At 50.9% G+C, this 20,357-nt stretch overlaps 1 protein-coding gene across 2 annotated transcripts in view; it reads left to right on the top strand.

Annotated features, from left to right (window-relative positions):
* Nucleotides 1–17,841, top strand: part of LOC138677363 (uncharacterized protein PF3D7_1120000-like) — a 76,054-nt gene extending 58,213 nt beyond the window's left edge. The window contains exons 2-6 of one of the 2 annotated variants that reach the window (XM_069767431.1): nt 12,575–12,681; nt 15,936–16,169; nt 16,751–16,878; nt 17,051–17,120; nt 17,450–17,841. In XM_069767431.1, coding sequence (XP_069623532.1) covers nt 12,575–12,681; nt 15,936–16,169; nt 16,751–16,878; nt 17,051–17,120; nt 17,450–17,596 — 686 coding nt within the window. In that variant the 3' untranslated portion in view covers nt 17,597–17,841. Of the gene's footprint in view, nt 1–12,574; nt 12,682–14,742; nt 16,170–16,750; nt 16,879–17,050; nt 17,121–17,449 lie in introns of those variants that run through there. The other variant, XM_069767430.1, reaches the window with a different exon arrangement.
* Nucleotides 17,842–20,357: the final 2,516 nt, after the last annotated feature.

Raw genomic sequence — 20,357 nt, 5'->3', positions numbered from 1 at the left:
TCCTCTCCTGAAATGCTCTGTGCTGCTGAGAGCCTGCTTCCTACACTAGATCAGCACGCTCCTCTCCTGAAATACTCTGCGCTGCTGAGTGCCTGCCTGCTCCACTAGATTAGCACGATCCTCTACTGAAATACTCTGCGCTGCTGAGATTCTGCTCCTTCCACTAGATCAGCAGGTTCCTCCCCTGAAAGACTCTGTGCTGCTGAGAGCCTGCTCCCTCCACTAGATCAGCACGCTCCTCTCCTGAAATACTCTGCGCTGCTGAGATTCTGCTCCCTCCACTAGATCAGCACTTTCCTTTCCTGAAATACTCTGTGCTCCTGAGAGCCTGCTCTCTCCACTAGATCAGCAACTTCCTCTCCTGAAATACTCTGTGCTGCAGAGAGCCTGCTCCCTCCACTAGATTAGCACGCTCCTCTCCTGAAATACTCTGTGCTGCTGAGATTCTGCTCCCTCCACTAAATTAGCATTTCCTCCCCTGAAATACTCTGTGCTGCTGAGAGCCTGCTCCATCCACTAGATCAGAACACTCCTCTGCTGAAATACTCTGTGCTGTTGAGAGCTTGCTCCCTCCTCCAGATCAGCAGTTTCCTCTCCTAAAATACTCTGTGCTGCTGAGATTCTGCTCCCTCTACTAGATCAACATGCTCCTCTCCTGAAATACTCTGTGCTGCTGAGAGCCTGCTCCATCCACTAGATCAGCACGCTCCTCTCCTGAAATGCTCTGCGCTGCTGAGATTCTGCTCCCTCCACTAGATCAGCACGTTCCTCTCCTTAAATGCTCTGTGCTGCTGAGAGCCTGCTCTCTCCACTAGATCAGCAACTTCCTCTCCTGAAATTCTCTGTGCTGCTGAGATTCTGCTTCCTCCACTAGATCAGCACGTTCCTCTCCTGAAATTCTCTGTGCTGCTGAGAGCCTGCTTCCTCCACTAGATCAGCAAGTTCCTCTCCTGAAATTCTCTGTGCTGCTGAGATTCTGCTTCCTCCACTAGATCAGCACGCTCCTCTCCTGAAATACTCTGTGCTGCAGAGTGCCTGCTCCCTCCACTAAATTTGCACTTCCTCCCCTGAAATACTCTGTGCTGCTGAGAGCCTGCTCCCTCCAGTAGATCAGGACTCTCTTCTGCTGAAATACTCTGTGCAGCTCAGTGCCTGCTCCCTCCACTAGATCAGCACGCTCCTCTCCTGAAATACTCTGTGCTGCTTAGAGCCTGCTCCCTCCACTAGATCAGCACACTCCTCACCTGAAATACTCTGTGCTGCTTAGAGCCTGCTCCCTCCACTAGATCAGCACGCTCCTCTCCTGAAATACTCTGTGCTGCTGAGATTCTGCTCCCTCCACTAGATCAGCAAGTTCCTCTCCTGAAATACTCTGTGCTGCTGAGATTCTGCTTTTTCCAGTACATCAGCACGTTCCTCTCCTGAAATGCTCTGTGCTGCTGACATTCTGCTCCCTCCACTAAATTAGCACTTCCTCCCCTGAAATACTGTGTGCTGCTGAGAGCCTGCTTCCTCCACTAGATCAGCACGATCCTCTACTGAAATACTCTGTGCTTCTGAGAGCCTGCTCCATCCACTAGATCATCACGCTCCTCTCCTGAAATTCTCTGTGCTGCCGAGAGCCTGCTCACTCCACTAGATCATCACGCTCCTCTCCTGAAATACTCTGTGCTGCAGAGAGCCTGCTCCCTCCACTAGATCAGCAAGCTCCTCTCCTGAAATACTCTGTGCTTCTGAGAGCCTGCTCCATCCAATAGATCATCACGCTCCTCTCCTGAAATTCTCTGTGCTGCCGAGAGCCTGCTCACTCCACTAGATCATCACGCTCCTCTCCTGAAATACTCTGTGCTGCTGAGAGCCTGCTCCCTCCACTAGATCAGCAAGCTCCTCTCCTGAAATACTCTGTGCTTCTGAGAGCCTCCTCCATCCACTAGATCATCACGCTCCTTTCCTGAAATACTCTGTGCTGCTGAGAGCCTGCTCCCTCCACTAGATCAGCAGTTTCCTCTCCTAAAATACTCTGTGCTGCTGAGAACCTGCTCCCTCCACTTAATCAGCAGGTTCTTCTCCAGAAATACTCTGTGCTGCTGAGAGCCTGCTCCCTCCACTAGATCAGCATGCTCGTCCCCTGAAATACTCTGTGCTGCTGAGAGCCTGCTCCATCCACTAGATCAGAACGCTCCTCTGCTGAAATACTCTGCGCTGCCGAAAGCATGTTTCCTCCACTAGATCAGCACGCTCCTCTCCTGAAATACTCTGCGCTGTTGAGAACCTGCTCCATCCACTAGATCATCACGCTCCTCTCCTGAAATTCTCTGTCCTGCCGAGAGCCTGCTTCCTCCACTAGATCAGCACACTCCTCTCCTGAAATACTCTGCGCTGCTGAGATTCTGCTCCCTCCACTAGATCAGCAGTTTCCTTTCCTGAAATACTCTGTGCTGCTGAGATTCTGCTCCCTCCACTAGATCAGCACACTCCTCTCCTGAAACACTCTGTGCTGCAGAGAGCCTGCTCCCTCCACTAGATTAGCACGCTCCATTCCTGAAATACTCTGTGCTGCTGAGATTCTGCTCCCTCCACTAGATAAGCCCACTCCTCTCCTGAAATACTCTGTGCTGCTGAGTGCCTGCTCCCTCCACTAAATTGGCACCTCCTCCCCTGAAATACTCTGTGCTGCTGAGAGCCTGCTCCCTCCAGTAGATCAGGACTCTCCTCTGCTGAAATACTCTGTGCTGCTGAGTGCCTGCTCCCTCCACTAGATCAGCACTCTCCTCTCCTGAAATACTCTGTGCTGCTGAGAGCCTGCTCCCTCCACTAGATCAGCACTCCTCTCTCCTGAAATACTCTGTGCTGTTGAGAACCTGCTCCCTCCACTAGATCAGCACGCTCCTCTCCTGAAATACTCTGTGCTGCTGAGAGCCTGCTCCCTCCACTAGATCAGCACTCCCCTCTCCTGAAATATTCTGTGCTGCTGAGAGCTTGTTCCCTCCACTTGATTAGCAGGTTCTTCTCCAGAAATACTCTGTGCTGCTGAGAGCCTGCTCCCTCCACTAGATCAGCACGCTCCTCCCCTGAAATACTCTGTGCTGCTGAGAGCCTGCTCCATCCACTAGATCATCACGCTCCTCTCCTGAAATACTCTGTGCTGCTGAGAGCCTGCTCCCTCCACTTGATCAGCAGGTTCTTCTCCTGAAATATTCTGTGCTGTTGAGAGCCTGCTCCCTCCACTAGATCAGCACGCTCCTCCTCTGAAATACTCTGTGCTGCTGAGAGCCTGCTCCCTCCACTAGATTAGCACGCTCCTCTCCTGAAATACTATGTGCTGCTCAGATTCTGCTCCATCCACTAGATCAGCACGCTCCTCTCCTGAAATACTCTGCGCTGCAAAGACCCTGCTCCCTCCACTAGATTAGCATGCTCCTCTCCTGAAATACTCTGTGCTGCTGAGAGCCTGCTCCCTCCAGTAGATCAGGACTCTCCTCTGCTGAAATACTCTGTGCTGCTGAGTGCCTGGTCCCTCCACAAGATCAGCACTCTCCTCTCCTGAAATACTCTGTGCTGCTGAGAACCTGCTCCCTCCACTAGAACAGCACGCTCCTCTACTGAAATACTCTGTGCTGCTGAGAGCCTGCTTCCTCCACTAGATCAACACGCTACTCCTCTGAAATACTCTGTGCTGCTGAGAGCCTGCTCCCTCCACTAGATCAGCACTCCCCTCTCCTGAAATACTCTGTGCTGCTGAGAACCTGCTCCCTCCACTAGATCAGCAAGCTCCTCTCCTGAAATACTCTGTGCTGCTGAAAGCCTGCTCCCTCCACTAGATCAGCACGCTCCTCTCCTGAAATACTTTGTGCTGCTGAGATTCTGCTCCCTCCACTAGATCAGCACGCTCCTCTCCTGAAATACTCTGCGCTGCTGAGAGCCTGGTACCTGCACTAGATTAGCATCTCCTCTCCTGAAATACTCTGCGCTGCTGAGAGCCTGGTACTTGCACTGGATCATCATCTCCTTTCCTGAAATACTCTGTGCTGCTGAGATTCTGCTCCCTCCACTAGATCAGCACGTTCCTCTCCTGAAATACTCTGCTGCTGAGTGCCTGCTCCCTCCACTAAATAAGCACCTCCTCCCCTGAAATACTCTGTGCTGCTGAGAGCCTGCTCCCTCCAGTAGATACTCTGTGCTGCTGAGAGCCTGCTCCCTCCACTTGATCAGCAGGTTCTTCTCCAGAAATACTCTGTGCTGCTGAGAGCCTGCTCCCTCCACTACATCAGCATGCTCGTCCCCTGAAATACTCTGTGCTGCTGAGAGCCTGCTCCATCCACTAGATCAGCACGCTCCTCTCCTGAAATACTCTGTGCTGCTGAGAGCCTGCTCCATCCGCTAGATCAGAAAGCTCCTCTGCTGAAATACTCTGCGCTGTTGAGAACCTGCTCCATCCACTAGATCTGCACGCTCCTCTCCTGAAATACTCTGTGCTGCCGAGAGCCTGCTTCCTTCACTAGATCAGCACACTCCTCTCCTGAAATACTCTGTGCTGCTGAGAGCCTGATCCCTGCAATAGATCAGCATGCTCCTCTCCTGAAATACTCTGCGCTGCTGAGATTCTGCTCCCTCCACTAGATCAGCACTTTCCTGAAATACTCTGTGCTGCTGAGAGCCTGCTCTCTCCACTAGATCAGCAACTTCCTCTCCTGAAATACTCTGTGCTGCTGAGATTCTGCTCCCTCCACTAGATAAGCCCGCACCTCTCCTGAAATACTCTGTGCTGCTGAGTGCCTGCTCCCTCCACTAAATTGGCACCTCCTCCCCTGAAATACTCTGTGCTGCTGAGTACCTGCTCCCTCCACTAGATCAGGACGCTCCTCTGCTGAAATACTCTGTGCTGCTGAGAGCCTGCTCCCTCCACTAGATCAGCACACTCATCTCCTGAAATACTCTGTGCTGCTGAGAGTCTAATCCCTGCAATAGATCAGCACGCTCCTCTCCTGAAATACTCTGCGCTGCTGAGATTCTGCTCCCTCCACTAGATCAGCACTTTCCTGAAATACTTTGTGCTGCTGAGAGCCTGCTCTCTCCACTAGATCAGCAACTTCCTCTCCTGAAATACTCTGTGCTGCTGAGATTCTGCTCCCTCCACTAGATCAGCACGCTCCTCTCCTGAAACACTCTGTGCTGCAGAGAGCCTGCTCCCTCCACTAGATTAGCCCGCTCCTCTCCTGAAATACTCTGTGCTGCTGAGTGCCTGCTCCCTCCACTAAATTGGCACCTCCTCCCCTGAAATACTCTGTGCTGCTGAGTACCTGCTCCCTCCACTAGATCAGGACTCTCCTCTGCTGAAATACTCTGTGCTGCTGAGAGCCTGCTCCCTCCACTAGATCAGCACTCCTCTCTCCTGAAATACTCTGTGCTGCCGAGAGCCTGCTCCCTCCAATAGATCAACACGCTCCTCTCCTGAAATACTCTGTGCTGCTGAGAGCCTGCTCCCTCTACTAGATCAACACGCTCCTCTCCTGAAATACTCTGTGCTGCTGAGAGCCTGCTCCATCCACTAGATCATCACGCTCCGCTCCTGAAATTCTCTGTGCTGCCGAGAGCCTGCTCCCTCCAATAGATCAACACGCTCCTCTCCTGAAATACTCTGTGCTGCTGAGAGCCTGCTCCCTCCACTAGATCAACACGCTACTCCTCTGAAATACTCTGTGCTGCTGAGAACCTGCTCCCTCCACTAGATCATTACGCTCCTCTCCTGAAATACTCTGTGCTGCTGAGAGCCTGCTCCCTCCACTAGATCAACACGCTACTCCTCTGAAATACTCTGTGCTGCTGAGCACCTGCTCCCTCCACGAGATCAGCACGCTCCTCTCCCGAAATACTCTGTGCTGCTGAGAGCCTGCTCCCTCCACTAGATCAGCAAGCTCCTCTCCTGAAATACTCTGTGCTGCTGAAAGCCTGCTTCCTCCACTAGATCAGCACGCTCCTCTCCTGAAATACTCTGTGCTGCCGAGAGCCTGCTCACTCCACTAGATCATCACGCTCCTCTCCTGAAATACTCTGTGCTGCTGAGAGCCTGCTCCCTCCACTAGATCAGAACGCTCCTCTGCTGAAATACTCTGCGCTGCTGAAAGCCTGCTTCCTCCACTAGATCAGCACGCTCCTCTCCTGAAATACTCTGCGCTGTTGAGATTCTGCTCCCTCCACTAGATAAGCCCGCTCCTCTCCTGAAATACTCTGTGCTGCTGAGATTTTGCTCGCTCCACTAGATCAGCACGTTCCTCTCCTGAAATGCTCTGTGCTGCTGAGAACCTGCTCACTCCACTAGATCAGCACGCTCCTCTCCTGAAATACTCTGCGCTGCAGAGACCCTGCTCCCTCCACTAGATTAGCATGCTCCTCTCCTGAAATACTCTGTGCTGCTGAGAGCCTGCTCCCTCCAGTAAATAAGGACTCTCCTCTGCTGAAATACTCTGTGCTGCTGAGTGCCTGGTCCCTCCACAAGAGCAGCACTCTCCTCTCTTGAAATACTCTGTGCTGCTGAGAACCTGCTCCCTCCACTAGATCAGCACGCTCCTCTCCTGAAATACTCTGTGCTGCTGAGAGCCTGCTTCCTCCACTAGATCAACACGCTACTCCTCTGAAATACTCTGTGCTGCTGAGAGCCTGCTCCCTCCACTAGATCAGCACTCCCCTCTCCTGAAATACTCTGTGCTGCTGAGAACCTGCTCCCTGCACTAGATCAGCACTCTCCTCTCCTGAAATACTTTGTGCTGCTGAGATTCTGCTCCCTCCACTAGATCAGCACGCTCCTCTCCTGAAATACTCTGTGCTGCTGAGAGCCTGCTCCTTCCACTAGATCAGCACGCTCCTCTCCTGAAATACTCTGCGCTGCTGAGAGCCTGGTACCTGCACTAGATTACCATCTCCTCTCCTGAAATACTCTGCGTTGCTGAGAGCCTGGTACTTGCACGGGATCAGCATCTCCTTTCCTGAAATACTCTGTGCTGCTGAGATTCTGCTCCCTCCACTTGATCAGCAGGTTCTTCTCCAGAAATACTCTGTGCTGCTGAGAGCCTGCTCCCTCCACTAGATCAGCATGCTCGTCCCCTGAAATACTCTGTGCTGCTGAGAGCCTGCTCCATCCACTAGATCAGCACGCTCCTCTCCTGAAATTCTCTGTGCTGCCGAGAGCCTGCTTCCTCCACTAGATCAAAACAGTCCTCTCCTGAAATATTCTGTGCTGCTGAGAGCCTGATCCCTCCAATAGATCAGCACGCTCCTCTCCTGAAATACTCTGCGCTGCTGAGATTCTGCTCCCTCCACTAGATCAGCACTTTCCTGAAATTCTCTGTGCTGCTGAGATTCTGCTCCCTCCACTAGATTAGCACGCTCCTCTCCTGAAATACTCTGTGCTGCTGAGTGCCTGCTCCCTCCACTAAATTGGCACCTCCTCCCCTGAAATACTCTGTGCTGCTGAGTGCCTGCTCCCTCCACTAGATCAGCACGCTCCTCCTCTGAAATACTCTGTGCTGCTGAGAGCCTGCTCCCTCCACTAGATCAGCACTCCTCTCTCCTGAAATACTCTGTGCTGTTGAGAACCTGCTCCCTCCACTAGATCAGCACGCTTCTCTCCTGAAATACTCTGTGCTGCTGAGAGCCTGCTCCCTCCACTAGATCAGCACTCCCCTCTCCTGAAATACTCTGTGCTGCTCAGAGCCTGCTCCCTCCACTTGATCAGCAGGTTCTTCTCCAGAAATACTCTGTGCTGCTGAGAGCCTGCTCCCTCCACTAGATCAGCACGCTCCTCCTCTGAAATACTCTGTGCTGCTGAGAGCCTGCTCCCTCCACTAGATCAGCACTCCTCTCTCCTGAAATACTCTGTGCTGTTGAGAACCTGCTCCCTCCACTAGATCAGCACGCTTCTCTCCTGAAATACTCTGTGCTGCTGAGAGCCTGCTCCCTCCACTAGATCAGCACTCCCCTCTCCTGAAATACTCTGTGCTGCTGAGAGCCTGCTCCCTCCACTAGATCAGCACTCCCCTCTCCTGAAATACTCTGTGCTGCTGAGAGCCTGCTCCCTCCACTTGATCAGCAGGTTCTTCTCCAGAAATACTCTGTGCTGCTGAGAGCCTGCTCCATCCACTAGATAAGCACGCTCCTCTCCTGAAATACTCTGTGCTGCTGAGAGCCTGCTCCCTCCACTAGATCAGCACGCTCCTCCCCTGAAATACTCTGTGCTGCTGGGAGCCTGCTCCCTCCACTAGATAAGCACGCTCCTCTCCTGAAATACTCTGTGCTGCTGACTGCCTGCTCTCTCCACTAGATCAGTAAGTTCCTCTTCTAAAATACTCTGTGCTGCTGAGATTTTGCTCGCTCCACTAGATCAGCACGTTCCTCTCCTGAAATGCTCTGTGCTGCTGAGAACCTGCTCAATCCACTAGATCAGCACGCTCCTCTCCTGAAATACTCTGCGCTGTAGAGACCCTGCTCCCTCCACTAGATTAGCATGCTCCTCTCCTGAAATTCTCTGTGCTGCTGAAAGCCTGCTTCCTCCACTAGATCAGCACGCTTCTCTCCTGAAATACTTTGTGCTGCTGAGATTCTGCTCCCTCCACTAGATCAGCACGCTCCTCTCCTGAAATACTCTGTGCTGCTGAGAGCCTGCTCTTTCCACTAGATCAGCACGCTCCTCTCCTGAAATACTCTGCGCTGCTGAGAGCCTGGTACCTGCACTAGATTAGCATCTCCTCTCCTGAAATACTCTGTGCTGCTGAGATTCTGCTCCCTCCACTAGATCAGCACGTTCCTCTCCTGAAATACTCTGTGCTGCTGAGTGCCTGCTCCCTCCACTAAATTAGCACCTCCTCCCCTGAAATACTCTGTGCTGCTGAGAGCCTGCTCCATCCACTAGATCATCACGCTCCTCTCCTGAAATTCTCTGTGCTGCCGAGAGCCTGCTCCCTCCACTAGATCAGCAGGTTCTTCTCCAGAAATACTCTGTGCTGCTGAGAGCCTGCTCCCTCCACTTGATCAGCAGGTTCTTCTCCAGAAATACTCTGTGCTGCTGAGAGCCTGCTCCCTCCACTAGATCAGCACACTCCTCTCCTGAAATACTCTGTGCTGCTGAGAGCCTGCTCCATCCACTAGATCAGCACGCTCCTCTCCTGAAATACTCTGTGCTGCTGAGAGCCTGCTCCATCCACTAGATCATCACGCTCCTCTCCTGAAATTCTCTGTGCAGCCGAGAGCCTGCTCCCTCCACTAGATCAGAACGCTCCTCTGCTGAAATACTCTGCGCTGCCGAAAGCCTGCTTCCTCCACTAGATCAGCACGCTCCTCTCCTGAAATACTCTGCGCTGCCGAGAGCCTGCTTCCTCCACTAGATCAGCACACTCCTCTCCTGAAATACTCTGTGCTGCTGAGAGCCTGATCCCTCCAATAGATCAGCACTTTCCTGAAATACTCTGTGCTGCTGAGATTCTGCTCCCTCCACTAGATCAGCACGCTCATCTCCTGAAACACTCTGTGCTGCAGAGAGCCTGCTCCCTCCACTAGATTAGCACGCTCCTCTCCTGAAATACTCTGTGCTGCTGAGATTCTGCTCCCTCCACTAGATAAGCCCGCTCCTCTCCTGAAATACTCTGTGCTGCTGAGTGCCTGCTCCCTCCACTATATTGGCACCTCCTCCCCTGAAATACTCTGTGCTGCTGAGTGCCTGCTCCCTCCACTAGATCTGGACTCTCCTCTGCTGAAATACTCTGTGTGCTGAGAGCCTGCTCCCTCCACTAGATCAGCACTCCTCTCTCCTGAAATACTCTGTGCTGCTGAGTGCCTGCTCCCTCCACTAGATCTGGACTCTCCTCTCCTGAAATACTCTGTGTGCTGAGAGCCTGCTCCCTCCACTAGATCAGCACTCCCCTCTCCTGAAATACTCTGTGCTGCTGAGAGCCTGCTCCCTCCACTAGATCAGAACACTCCTCTCCTGAAATACTCTGTGCTGCTGAGTGCCTGCTCCATCCACTAAATTAGCTCCTTTCCCCCTGAAATACTCTGTGCTGCTGAGAGCCTGCTCCCTCCACTAGATCAACACGCTACTCCTCTGAAATACTCTGTGCTGCTGAGAGCCTGCTCCCTCCACTAGATCAGCACTCCCCTCTCCTGAAATACTCTGTGCTGCTGAGAACCTGCTCCCTCCACTAGATCAGCACGATCCTCTCCTGAAATACTCTGTGCTGCTGAGAGCCTGCTCCCTCCACTAGATCAGCAAGCTCCTCTCCTGAAATACTCTGTGCTGCTGAAAGCCTGCTTCCTCCACTAGATCAGCACGCTCCTCTCCTGAAATACTTTGTGCTGCTGAGAGCCTGCTCCCTCCACTAGATCAGCACGCTCCTCTCCTGAAATACTCTGCGCTGCTGAGAGCCTGGTACCTGCACTAGATTAGCATCTCCTCTCCTGAAATACTCTGCGCTGCTGAGAGCCTGGTACTTGCACTGGATCAGCATCTCCTCTCCTGAAATGCTCTGTGCTGCTGAGAGCCTGCTCCCTCCACTAGATCAGCATGCTCCTCTCCTGAAATACTTTGTGCTGCTGAGAGCCTGCTCCCTCCACTAGATCAGCACGCTCCTCTCCTGAAATACTCTGCGCTGCTGAGAGCCTGGTACCTGCACTAGATTAGCATCTCCTCTCCTGAAATACTCTGCGCTGCTGAGAGCCTGGTACTTGCACTGGATCAGCATCTCCTCTCCTGAAATACTCTGTGCTGCTGAGAGCCTGCTCCCTTCACTTGATCAGCAGGTTCTTCTCCAGAAATACTCTGTGCTGCTGAGAGCCTGCTCCCTCCACTACATCATCACGCTCCTCCCCAGAAATACTCTGTGCTGCTGAGAGCCTGCTCCCTCCACTAGATCAGCACGCTCATCTCCTGAAATACTCTGTGCTGCTGAGAGCCTGCTCCCTCCACTAGATCAGCAGGCTCCTCTCCTGAAATGCTCTGTGCTGCTGAGAGCCTGCTCCCTCCATTAGATCAGCATGCTCCTCTCCTGAAATACTCTGTGCTGCTGAGAGCCTGCTCCCTCCAGTAGATACTCTGTGCTGCTGAGAGCCTGCTCCCTCCACTAGATCAGCAGGTTCTTCTCCAGAAATACTCTGTGCTGCTGAGAGCCTGCTCCCTCCACTTGATCAGCAGGTTCTTCTCCAGAAATACTCTGTGCTGCTGAGAGCCTGCTCCCTCCACTAGATCAGCACGCTCCTCCTCTGAAATACTCTGTGCTGCTGAGAGCCTGCTCCGTCCACTTGATCAGCATGCTCGTCCCCTGAAGTACTCTGTGCTGCTGAGAGCCTGCTCCCTCCACTTGATCAGCATGCTCGTCCCCTGAAGTACTCTGTGCTGCTGAAAGCCTGGTCCCTCCACTAGATCAGCACGCTCCTCCTCTGAAATACTCTGTGCTGCTGAGAGCCTGCTCCGTCCACTAGATCAGCACGCTCATCTCCTGAAATACTCTGTGCTGCTGAGAGCCTGCTCCCTCCACTAGATCAGCAGGCTCCTGTCCTGAAATACTCTGTGCTGCTGAGAGCCTGCTCCCTCCACTAGATCAGCACGGTCCTCCCCTGAAGTACTCTGTGCTGCTGAAAGCCTGGTCCCTCCACTAGATCAGCACGCTCCTCCTCTGAAATACTCTGTGCTGCTGAGAGCCTGCTCCGTCCACTAGATCAGCATGCTCGTCCCCTGAAGTACTCTGTGCTGCCGAGAGCCTGCTCCCTCCACTAGATCAGCACACTCCTCTCCTGAAATACTCTGTGCTGCTGAGAGTCTGCTCTCTCCACTAGATCAGCACGTTCCTCTCCTGAAATACTCTGTGCTGCTAAGGCCTGTAGTCGCCATCCCTCCCGGGGGGGACGGGATTCCTCACATTTCTCCCCCCCCCCCCTTGCTGCTGCTGACAGGTCAGAGGTGAAGAACTTGGGTTTATGGGACACAATGGGATCTTGACTGAGTGAATAATAAAGGCGAAACCACGATTTCTGGCGTCGCTCGTTCACACTCGTAAATGAGGAGCCGGATCCCTGGACACATTGTTTGCCCATGGTTACCGGAGGCAGACACCATGTCACCCAGCTTTCCCAGGATCCTGACAACTCCTTGTATTCTAGAGGGAACATGCAGCGCCCCTCCTGTCTACAGGTTGTATTTGGTATTGCAGCTCAGCTCCATTCCCCTCAGTACCAGACACAACCTATAACCATGTAGAAAAGCCGCGGAGACACCATCAATAAATAGCCAGGTCTTTCACCGGGAAGGAACAACCACGGGAAGGGCAGCATCCAAAAAGGAAAACCACCTATGCCAAAACATGGTATCCATCCACAGACAGCTGTTTCGGGGTATTTGCCCCTCATCAGTGTGGAGTAGGAAACTGGCTATAACCAGTCATGGAGGCACCAGGACAGCTCTGTGGGGTCTTATTTTCGGGTGCCATGCTGCCCGCTGCTTCAGCTTAGTGAGGGAATTCTGCAGATACTGGCATCAGAAGGTTTTTTATTTCCTCTTTAAAAAGTTAAACAACTTTATTTTTGTGTGCAGAAACCCGATTTGTGCCCCGTGCAGCTTGTGAAACCTGCGCCAAGTTACGCGCCACCATCACCAAGGTGGAGCAGGAAAAGGAAGAGGCTCTAAGAGGCCAAGACGAGGTAAGACCCACAGGTACCACGACATGCCACGTGGCACAGCGCTCGCCGTCCACTACCAGCTGCACATGGGGCAAGGTTGATGGTCAGGAGACCAAAGTCACCATGGAAACATGGCAGAAAAATGTCTAAAATATTGATAAAAATTCCATTGTGCCCACTATATCCTTGCTCTGTGCCCACTCTGTGCCCACTCTGTCTGGTCTGTGCCCACTCTATGCTTGCTCTGTGCCCACTCTATGTCTGCTCTGTGCCAACTCTATGGTTGCTTTGTGCCCACTCTATGTCTCTTCTGTGCCCACTCTATGTCTCTTCTGTGCCCACTCTGTGCCCACTCTATGCTTATGGAGCGCCCCCGTGGGCAGTGGGGTACTCAGAGTCGGGCCCTTCGGTTCTCAGGGGGATGTCACGGTGGCTGACCCGGTCCGTGGCCCTGGGATGTCCGTTGTAAAAGGGGAAATGTTCGTGACGCCACCTGTGGTATTCGGTCAGGGTGACCGACGCTGCTTAGGGGTCCGCTGGGGTGATGTTATGGCAGCTAGATGGTATTCCCACAGGTGAAGTGTGTCCCCAGGGCTTCCCAGTGTGTAGATGGTGGATGGTGAGAGGCGCAGAGAAGAACGAGGACACAAGGTTGCAGTCTCTTTACCTTTACTGAAGGCTTCAGCATCCACAGTCCAGAGCACCAGACCACAGGGCAGGCAGAGTCCGGCCGGTTTGGAGGCAAATCCAGAGTCCCCTTATCCAGGTGGAAATCAGTAGCCTTCCTCTAGCGCCTGGATGTTGTAGTCCCTTACTGCTGAGCTTCTCATAAGGTCCTCACAACTGTTGTTGGTGTCTCTCTCTGTCCCCCAGATGGATAGGAACAACCCGTATGACTGATGGACTGAGGCTTTTTACAGGCGCTCTTAGATACCCCGGCCTCCCATCATTGCCACCGTGCCTCCTGGGTAAAGGTCAGGCACCTAATATGGAACTAGCTGTCCTGCCGGTCTCTGGAGCCAGGCTTGGAGACGATGATTCCCTCGGTGTTCTGGCTACCGGATCCTGCGCCTCAGAAAGGAGGCAGCCTGTTGAAGGGCAGAACTCCTTCTGGTTTCCTCTCCTTTTGTTATGACTTCGTTTCTCACTCTCTGCAACACCAATTCTCCTTCAATGTCTCTTTCTTAGGAGGCTGTCGCATCGGTAGGCAGTCGCAGCTCCGTGGCCTTCTGTCTAGTCCTCTGACAGGATCCCACCCCTGTCAGGGACCCACTACCTGAGTGGAGCTCAGATAGCAGTTCACTGGGTAAAGCCCAGCTCGCTTCTGCCTGACTTCCTATCCAGACCACCAGTTTTACCTCATTGTGAAGAGTGCCCTACTAAATAGAAGCATAGCTCCCCCTGGTGGACTGGAGTGTGAAGTGTGTTGTGTGGTTTGTGATACCTGGTAAAGTGATCTCCTTTATTGCCTTCAGACGTAACATCAGTCCCCTGGTGGGAGAATGACATTACTGCAACAACCAGGACCCTGGGGCGCCACACTTACTCTGTGCCCACTCTATGGTTACTCTGTGCCTACTCTATGTCTGCTCTGTGCCCACTCTATGCTTGCTTTGTGCCCACTATATGTCTCTTCTGTGCCCACTCTGTGTCCACTCTATGTCTGCTCTGTGCCCACTCTATGCTTACTCTGTGCTCACTCTATGCTTACTCTGTGCCCACTCTATGCTTACTCTGTGCCCACTTTATGCTTGCTCTGTGCCCACTCTATGCTTGCTTTGTGCCCACTCTGTCTGCTCTGCGCCCACTCTATGCTTACTCTGTGGCCAGTCTATGCTTGCTCTATGCCCGCTCTATACCCACTCTATGCTTGCTCTGTGCCCGCTCTGTGCTCACTCTATATCCGCTCTGTACCCACTCTATGCCCGCTCTATGCCCACTCTATGCTTGCTATGTGCCCACTCTATATCCGCTCTGTGCCCACTCTATGCTTGCTCTGTGGCCACTCTATTCTTGCTCTATGCCCGCTCTGTGCCCACTCTATACTTGCTCTGTACCCATGCTATGCTTGCTCTATGCCCGCTCTGTGCCCACTCTATGCTTGATGTGCCCACTCTATATCCGCTCTGTGCCCATTCTATACTTGCTCTATGCCCGCTCTGTGCCTACTCTGTGCCCACTCTATGCTTACTCTGTAGCCACTCTATGCTTGCTCTATGCCCACTCTATGCTTGCTCTGTGCCCACTCTTTGTCCGCTCTGTGCCCACTCTATGCTTACTCTGTGGCCACTCTATGCTTGCTTTGTGCACACTCTATGCTTGCTTTGTGCCCACTATATGTCTCTTCTGTGCCCACTCTGTGTCCACTCTATGCTTGCTCTGTGCCCACTCTATGTCTGCTCTGTGCCCACTCTATGCCTGCTCTGTGCCCACTCTATGCTTACTCTGTGCCCACTCTATGCTTACTCTGTGCCCACTTTATGCTTACTCTGTGCCCACTCTATGCTTACTCTGTGCCCACTTTATGCTTGCTCTGTGCCCACTCTGTGCTTGCCTTGTGCCCACTCTGTCTGCTCTGTGCCCACTCTATGCTTACTCTGTGGCCAGTCTATGCTTGCTCTATGCCCGCTCTATACCCACTCTATGCTTGCTCTGTGCCCGCTCTGTGCTCACTCTATATCCGCACTGTACTCACTCTATGCTTGCTCTATGCCCGCTCTATGCCCACTCTATGCTTGCTATGTGCCCACTCTATATCCGCTCTGTGCCCACTCTGTGCCCACTCTATGCTTGCTCTGTGGCCACTCTATTCTTGCTCTATGCCCGCTCTGTGCCCACTCTATACTTGCTCTGTGCCCACGCTATGCTTGCTCTATGCCCGCACTGTGCCCACTCTATGCTTGATGTGCCCACTATATCCGCTCTGTGCCCATTCTATACTTGCTCTATGCCCGCTCTGTGCCTACTCTGTGCCCACTCTATGCTTGCTCTATGCCCACTCTATGCTTGCTCTGTGCCCACTCTTTGTCCGCTCTGTGCCCACTCTATGCTTGCTCTGTGCCCACTCTTTGTCCGCTCTGTGCCCACTCTATGTTTCTTCTGTGCCCACTCTGTGCCCACTCTATGCTTGCTCTGTGCCCACTCTATGTTTCTTCTGTGTCCACTCTGTGCCCACTCTGTGCCCACTCTATGCTTGCTCTGTGCCCACTCTTTGTCTGCTCTGTGCCCACTCTATGCTTGCTCTGTGCCCACTCTATGCCTGCTCTGTGCCACAGTCTTTTCAGAAACGACTGGCTGAGATGGCCATAAACCGCAAACGTCTGGATGAGGAAAGAATAAAGACGCTACGTCAAAGGATCCGGAAAGAGCTGGAGGATGAAATGGAGGAAGTGCGGCGGAGCTGGAAGTCAGAGTCTACCATGGCTGTGGAAGAAGCGCGTCAGGAGGAGCAGAAACGGGCAGAGAGTGAATGGCAAAGGGAGATCCGGGCAGTGAAAGAAGCAGCAGAGGTAAGATTGTGGGTTTTACATAAAAAGAGACTGCAGGGGTTGTCTTGAAAAAAAAGCAGGCAGTTTGTTTTTTCTTCCCTAAAATAGCGCCACACTAGGCCACAGGTTGTAGGCGGCATTGCAGCTCGGAGCTGTGGAGGGAAAAGAATTCTTAGAAGAGCCATTTGGGTCCCCACCTCATAAGAGGACAGCCGAGACATAAGTGATGAGTGCAGCATGACCACTAATGTCACCGATGGAGGATGGATAGATTAGTAGAAAATTGTCCCACTCTGCTCCGTGCTGCCTCTGAAGGCCCCGGGGTGCCGCACTGCTCCCAGCTGTTTTGTACACACAGGAATCAGGATAAGATGTGACAAATCCTCGTTTTTTACTTGTTGACCGCGAGAATTGGCTTAATTCAGTGACAGCGGAAGCTCGGGGGTGGGACTTCATTATGGCCCCGCCTCCATGTCCACGCCCCTGCTGTACCAATGGATGCATTATATCAGCTATAGATCCTATGAAGTCGTGTATTTCTATATATATAATGACGGATCCGGGGACTACTGTACCCATCATCCTCCTCTTGTTATTTTCAGTTGTATTACAAGGAGCGAATGAAGGAAGCTGTTTCGGAAGCGATCGCGGAGGAGTGGAAACGGTCCGGGCTGCAGAGGGAGTCACTGAAGAGGCGACACGAGGAGGAGCTGAAGTCTTTTCAGGATCAGTAAGTCCTCCAGACTTCCACAGAGTGGGCCCCACATCAGCCCTGTTGGGGTCCGGCACGCGTTTCGAGTCCAGCTGTAGAGTAGATTGAGTTGACGACGCCTGTACGGGACTGGATATATATGGACACTTATGGTGTCACCTGTACTGACCGCATATTACATTCCCGGCAGGATTTGCTCCGTCCAGCAGCAGCTGAAATGCGTCGTCCGGGACAAGGAGGAGTACGCTTGTCAATTTAAGGTATTTTTTGCTATTTAGTGTCAGCTCCGCTCCACCCAACCGGTCAGAGTTCTGATCGCCAATGATTTCTAAACTTGACGTGAAGAATTACAGTTAGATCTTGTGTTATACTTCAGAGCTGCGATCACAATTCTGCTGTTTGTTAGTGGAAACTGTCAGCATGGTGGTTGACAGACCCATCCTTAGCATTGCGGAGTGCTGGTAGGTTTTCCTGAATTGCACTCCTGCACAACAGAGAAGAAACTGAATATGAGATTCCAGCTCTGCAGAACTGTGAGTACTGCTCTGAAGTATAGAACAGACTGTAACTTGTTCCTTTTTTTTTGCAGGAGTTACAGCTGAATTACAAGCGGTTTATCGACTTGACAGACTCTGCCCTTCACTCCGATTACCTCCTGCGCTTAATCCGCCTCGGCAAACCTCCGGGCTATGCCCACTGCGCCATCCAGACAGAAATGGAGGCCGCTTCTTTATAATGTTTTTGGCCCCGTCCTGTATTTTGTCATTTTTTAGCTTTTGCTTTGTGTTTCTGTTTTTTTGTTTGTTTTTTAATATGTACAAGTGCTTCTCATAAGTGCTTCATTGGCTGTAAGCCATAATCATCAACATTAACAGAAATAAAGACATGAAATAGATCACTCTGTGTGTAATGACTCTATATAAGAATTTCACTTTTTGTATTGAAGAACTGAAATAAATTAACTTTTTGATGATATTCTAATTTTGTGAGAAGCACCTGTATATATTTCCATATTTGTAGCTTTTTAGGCATGCTGCAGTTTACTGTGTCACCACTAGAGGCCATCAGCGCTCCACCATGTCCCCAGCCCTATCACATCTTATGCTCCAGTCATATCCAGAGCTGCATTCACAATGCATCTTGTTTTCTACACGTGATAGGTATATAGTGCCAGGAATACAGACTACATCTCCCACAATGCAGTACACATAGTTCACATGTAAGTTTCTGCAGCTTGAGAATTAACAGGATAACAGCAGAATTGTGATTGCAGCTTTGGATGTGACTGGAGGGTAAGATATAATATCACATCATATGTAGATTTTGCCTGTGCGATGCTGCCGAGCTGTGATTTACTGTAATCAGGTCTTGGATGAAACATCTTCATGTAATTATAGCGGAGACAAGTTTAATTACGTGACCTGCTCATTATCTTATTAACGAGTGTCAGATACGCTCTCATCCATTATATCCACACTGTACAACGATCTGCGTCCTCTACACCCTCATGAGTGAGCCCGAAAAACATGGCTTCTATCTTCAGAAACAGCGCCACACTGATACACAGGTTGTGTCAGGTATTACAGCTCCATCTGCAATAGCAAACACGGACAGGTGTGGTGCTGTTTCTGGAAGTAGCCATGTGTCAGCCATCTGTTCCTCCATACCCTCTAGCAATCAGGTGAACAATCTACTTGTTTCTCACCTACCTACAAGTCCACATACCTTTCTGTATAAAAAGAACTGTCCCCTTTAACTTTAGGAATCTGTTGGAATTCCTGCTGTTAAGGAGTCTAATGGGCAGGAAAACAATGACACTTCCTGTTACATACAAGTCTAATGGGAGGAAAAACAATGACACTTCCTGTTACATACAAGTCTAATGGGAGGAAAAACAATGACACTTCCTGTTACATACAAGTCTAATGGGAGGAAAAACAATGACACTTCCTGTTACATACAAGTCTAATGGGAGGAAAAACAATGACACTTCCTGTTACATACAAGTCTAATGGGAGGAAAAACAATGACACTTCCTGTTACATACAAGTCTAAAGGGCGGGAAAACAATGACACTTCCTGTTACATACAAGTCTAAAGGGCGGGAAAACAATGACACTTCCTGTTACATACAAGTCTAAAGGGCGGGAAAACAATGACACTTCCTGTTACATACAAGTCTAATGGGCAGGAAAGCAATGACACTTCCTGTTACATACAAGTCTAAAGGGCGGGAAAACAATGACACTTCCTGTTACATACAAGTCTAAAGGGCGGGAAAACAATGACACTTCCTGTTACATACAAGTCTAATGGGCGGGAAAACAATGACACTTCCTGTTACATACAAGTCTAATGGGCGGGAAAACAATGACACTTCCTGTTACATACAAGTCTAAGGGACAGGAAAATAATGACACTTCAAGTTACATACAAGTCTAATGGGCGGGAAAACAATGACACTTCCTGTTACATACAAGTCTAAAGGGCGGGAAAACAATGACACTTCCTGTTACATACAAGTCTAAAGGGCGGGAAAACAATGACACTTCCTGTTACATACAAGTCTAAAGGGCGGGAAAACAATGACACTTCCTGTTACATACAAGTCTAAAGGGCGGGAAAACAATGACACTTCCTGTTACATACAAGTCTAAAGGGCGGGAAAACAATGACACTTCCTGTTACATACAAGTCTAAAGGGCGGGAAAACAATGACACTTCCTGTTACATACAAGTCTAATGGGCAGGAAAACAATGACACTTCCTGTTACATACAAGTCTAAAGGGCGGGAAAACAATGACATTTCCTGTTACATACAAGTCTAATGGGCAGGAAAACAATTACATTTCCTGTTACATACAAGTCTAATGGGCAGGAAAACAATGACACTTCCTGTTACATACAAGTCTAAAGGGCGGGAAAACAATGACACTTCCTGTTACATACAAGTCTAAAGGGCGGGAAAACAATGACACTTCCTGTTACATACAAGTCTAATGGGCGGGAAAACAATGACACTTCCTGTTACATACAAGTCTAAAGGGCGGGAAAACAATGACACTTCCTGTTACATACAAGTCTAATGGGCGGGAAAACAATGACATTTCCTGTTACATACAAGTCTAAAGGGCGGGAAAACAATGACACTTCCTGTTACATACAAGTCTAATGGGCGGGAAAACAATGACATTTCCTGTTACATACAAGTCTAAGGGACAGGAAAATTATGACACTTCAAGTTACATACAAGTCTAATGGGCGGGAAAACAATGACACTTCCTGTTACATACAAGTTTAATGGGCGGGAAAACAATGACACTTCCTGTTGCATACAAGTTTAATGGGCAGGAAAATAATGACACTTCCTGTTACATACAAGTCTAATGGGAGGAAAAACAATGACACTTCATTTTACATACAAGTCTAAAGGGCGGGAAAACAATGACACTTCCTGTTACATACAAGTCTAAAGGGCGGGAAAACAATGACACTT

Source organism: Ranitomeya imitator, chromosome 4 (genome assembly GCF_032444005.1).
Source record: "Ranitomeya imitator isolate aRanImi1 chromosome 4, aRanImi1.pri, whole genome shotgun sequence".
Classification (NCBI taxonomy): domain Eukaryota; kingdom Metazoa; phylum Chordata; class Amphibia; order Anura; family Dendrobatidae; genus Ranitomeya; species Ranitomeya imitator.
The sequence above is the reverse complement of the archived record's forward strand: the minus strand, read 5'-3'. Positions and strand labels throughout refer to the sequence as shown.